At 42.6% G+C, this 2,731-nt stretch overlaps 1 protein-coding gene across 1 annotated transcript in view; it reads right to left on the reverse strand.

Annotated features, from left to right (window-relative positions):
- The window catches only part of LOC145398663 (protein turtle homolog A-like), a 550,000-nt gene extending 548,732 nt beyond the window's left edge, over nt 1–1,268 (reverse strand). The window contains exon 1 of the mRNA XM_080271469.1: nt 1,214–1,268. Coding sequence (XP_080127595.1) covers nt 1,214–1,268 — 55 coding nt within the window. The remainder of the gene's footprint in view (nt 1–1,213) is intronic.
- Nucleotides 1,269–2,731: the final 1,463 nt, after the last annotated feature.

The following is a 2,731-nucleotide window of genomic DNA, read 5'->3' on the forward strand; positions in this document are numbered from 1 at the left end:
ATATATATAATTATATATATACAGTATATATGTATATATATATATATATATATATATATATATATATATATATATATATATATATATATATATATATGCCTTTTAAATTAAACATACAGTAGCCGCCACACGATTAGTAAGTTTACTATCAATAACCAGGCAGTTCATGTAACACATTTCCTCGTAATTTTCATTCATGGTTTCAATGACGTGATGACGCAGATGATAATACTTAAAGAGATCGACGTTCTGCCGGTATGCACTTTTCTTTTTGTCGCGTCTAGTGCAACTGGTTAAATTTGTTACCTATTTAGATTTTCGGTGTTGCTTGAAGCCTATTTCTGTAATTCTATTACAGGAACAAAATACCGAGTGTAGCTCGTGATCCACCCACTGCCATACTCTTAGAAGAATGAAATAACTTAACTATTCCTAATACTTCTGACCTTTGCTGTACTAAGCAGTGATTTATCCATCGTTGTACGCTTGGAAATTGTTGTTAGGTTGGATTAGGTTTAGCTGCATTTGCTCATATTTTTAACTGCTTAGAAATAATTGTATGCTTCTCTTGTCTCTCCTGTATATACGGCGCATATATGGAAAATCGTCCGCGGCCATTCACCACGGAAAATGAAAATTGGGGGGTGATAATTAAATTACTGTGTTTTGAATGTCATTGCTCACTGCCTCGTAATTTATTGTACGAATGTGTATCCATAATAGTTTTCGAGATTGTAGCCTGCAGTTCGTCTAGGTCACGGTTCTCAGACCATAACGGTTTTCCCGACCCATTGTGACAAACTAAAAATCTGTTAGTTTTTTAGACACTTCAGTCCCTTTAAGTATTTTTCCTGTTTCACACTACACTTTTGTTCTTTATGACAAGCGGTGCTTGAACACTGTTTCACTAACCTGAATACTATACACAGTGTAGCATTTTGTTAGAAAGTTAGTCGCACAGTTCATGGAAGACTATATATCTCCTGTCACTGTAATATTCGCACTAAACACCCTAAGAGTAATGCGTACATACTGTTAGCTTCAGTTATCTTTCATAGCGTGCCAAAGGGCAGTACTATCCACCAAACCCTGTCAGATGAACTGTTCGTTCCTCCTGAAAAAAACTGCTCAATGGCCTACACCTGTCCTGGAAAATATGGACTAATATGCGAGGACAGGCGAAGTTACGTTAGAGTAGTTTGTCAATACTCACGTTTTAGTTTGTAGGCGGCAGGAGTGGAAGTGGTGAAGATAAGGAGAAGCAGCATCAGCCTGGTCACCCTCTCGCTCAAACACCACCTCAGGCTCCATCTAAAGGTCCATCTCAACCTCCGACTGGAAGTTTTATTGCCAACAACACAACTCTCAGTGCTGTGTCTGTTTGGTGACCAACTTTCCTCTCGCACAGTCAGTTTGGTGGGTAAAGTTTGGCTCACATCACCAATACTATCCACCTCACACCTCAGTTTTTCTATTTTTCTTGATCGTCTAGTTCTCCAGGACGCTTGGGGAAAGGTTGGCAAGGGAGATGCAGCATAAGGAAGGCCAGATGTGGGTGGAAGGGTGGCAGGGTAGGTAGAAGTAGAGGGCATGAATGTATAATGGCATGTTATCGTGTCTGAGGGAGAGGTTCTGGGGGTGTCTGGGCATCGGCAGGATAGAGGGCATATTTTAGGACATGCTTTAGAGTCCTGGAAATGATGCCTGTGATTATCTGGATATTGGTAGGGTAAGAAAGAAGTAACGAGATGATCGATAGCTTTAAAGAAGGGAAGGTCAGATAGGCGTGATTCTGGAAATGGCGAAGAGGAATGGCCAATGTGGTTAAATCGTGTCTGGAATAAGGAAGAGTCGGAGGAAAGGCATGATTTGGGGGTTTCATGAGACTGTATGCTCGTGAGGTTGGGTTGTGAGGGACTGCACAAGCCTGGGACAGTGGGAGAATGTATGTCTGAGAGGTAAGATAGTGACGAGAATAAAGACTTTGGAGTTGTGGTAGAGGGAGTGATTGTGGGGTTAGGTCTTGTCTGGGTTGTGAAGGAGTGCAGTAGAAAGAGTTGGTGGAGTGGAGGTGCCGTGGAGTGTGTCTGAGCCTTTTGGAGTGGGCCGAGCAAGATGAAAGTGAGGCCTCGGGTGAAGTACGAGAGAGCAGGAAAGGTCGAGGAGAGGATGAGACTAATGAAGGATTTTTTTGTAATTTTGGATTTGGAGGATAGGCAAGCGGTATGGCCAATGATTCGAGGTGATAATTCGATCTGGAGAGCAGCTTGGCTTTCCTGTGTTGCACATGATCACACAGAACAGAACATGAACAAAGCGGGTTTTTGCTCAGCACTATGGGAGCAGGGTGAGTTTTGGCGGTGGAGGCAGGTTCCTTGGCATTATTACCATGAAGGCAGTTGCTCCTTCAGCTGCATAATGGGTCACTGCTTAGTAATGTGAGAGCAGGGTGGGTTGTGGAGGTGGTGATAGTGGGATCCTTGGCACTATTATCCTTCCGGCAGTTTCCTCCTCGGCAGGTGGCTTGGTATAATGCTTCAGGATCCGGCCAGTGGCCTGTGGATACTAAGCCCAGCAGTAACGGTGGCTCTCTTGCTCACACCCACCTCGTTCATCTTATTAACTGGACGAGCATCATGCATGTGGTGCTTTCATTATTATAATAAGTTTTTCTTTGCACTTTAAGATAATGTTTTTTCTCTCTTTTATCTCTCTGCCTCACTTTGGAAAA

This window comes from Coenobita brevimanus, chromosome 46 (assembly GCF_032717465.1).
Source record: "Coenobita brevimanus isolate Jiangsu-jjx chromosome 46, ASM3271746v2, whole genome shotgun sequence".
Lineage (NCBI taxonomy): Eukaryota > Metazoa > Arthropoda > Malacostraca > Decapoda > Coenobitidae > Coenobita > Coenobita brevimanus.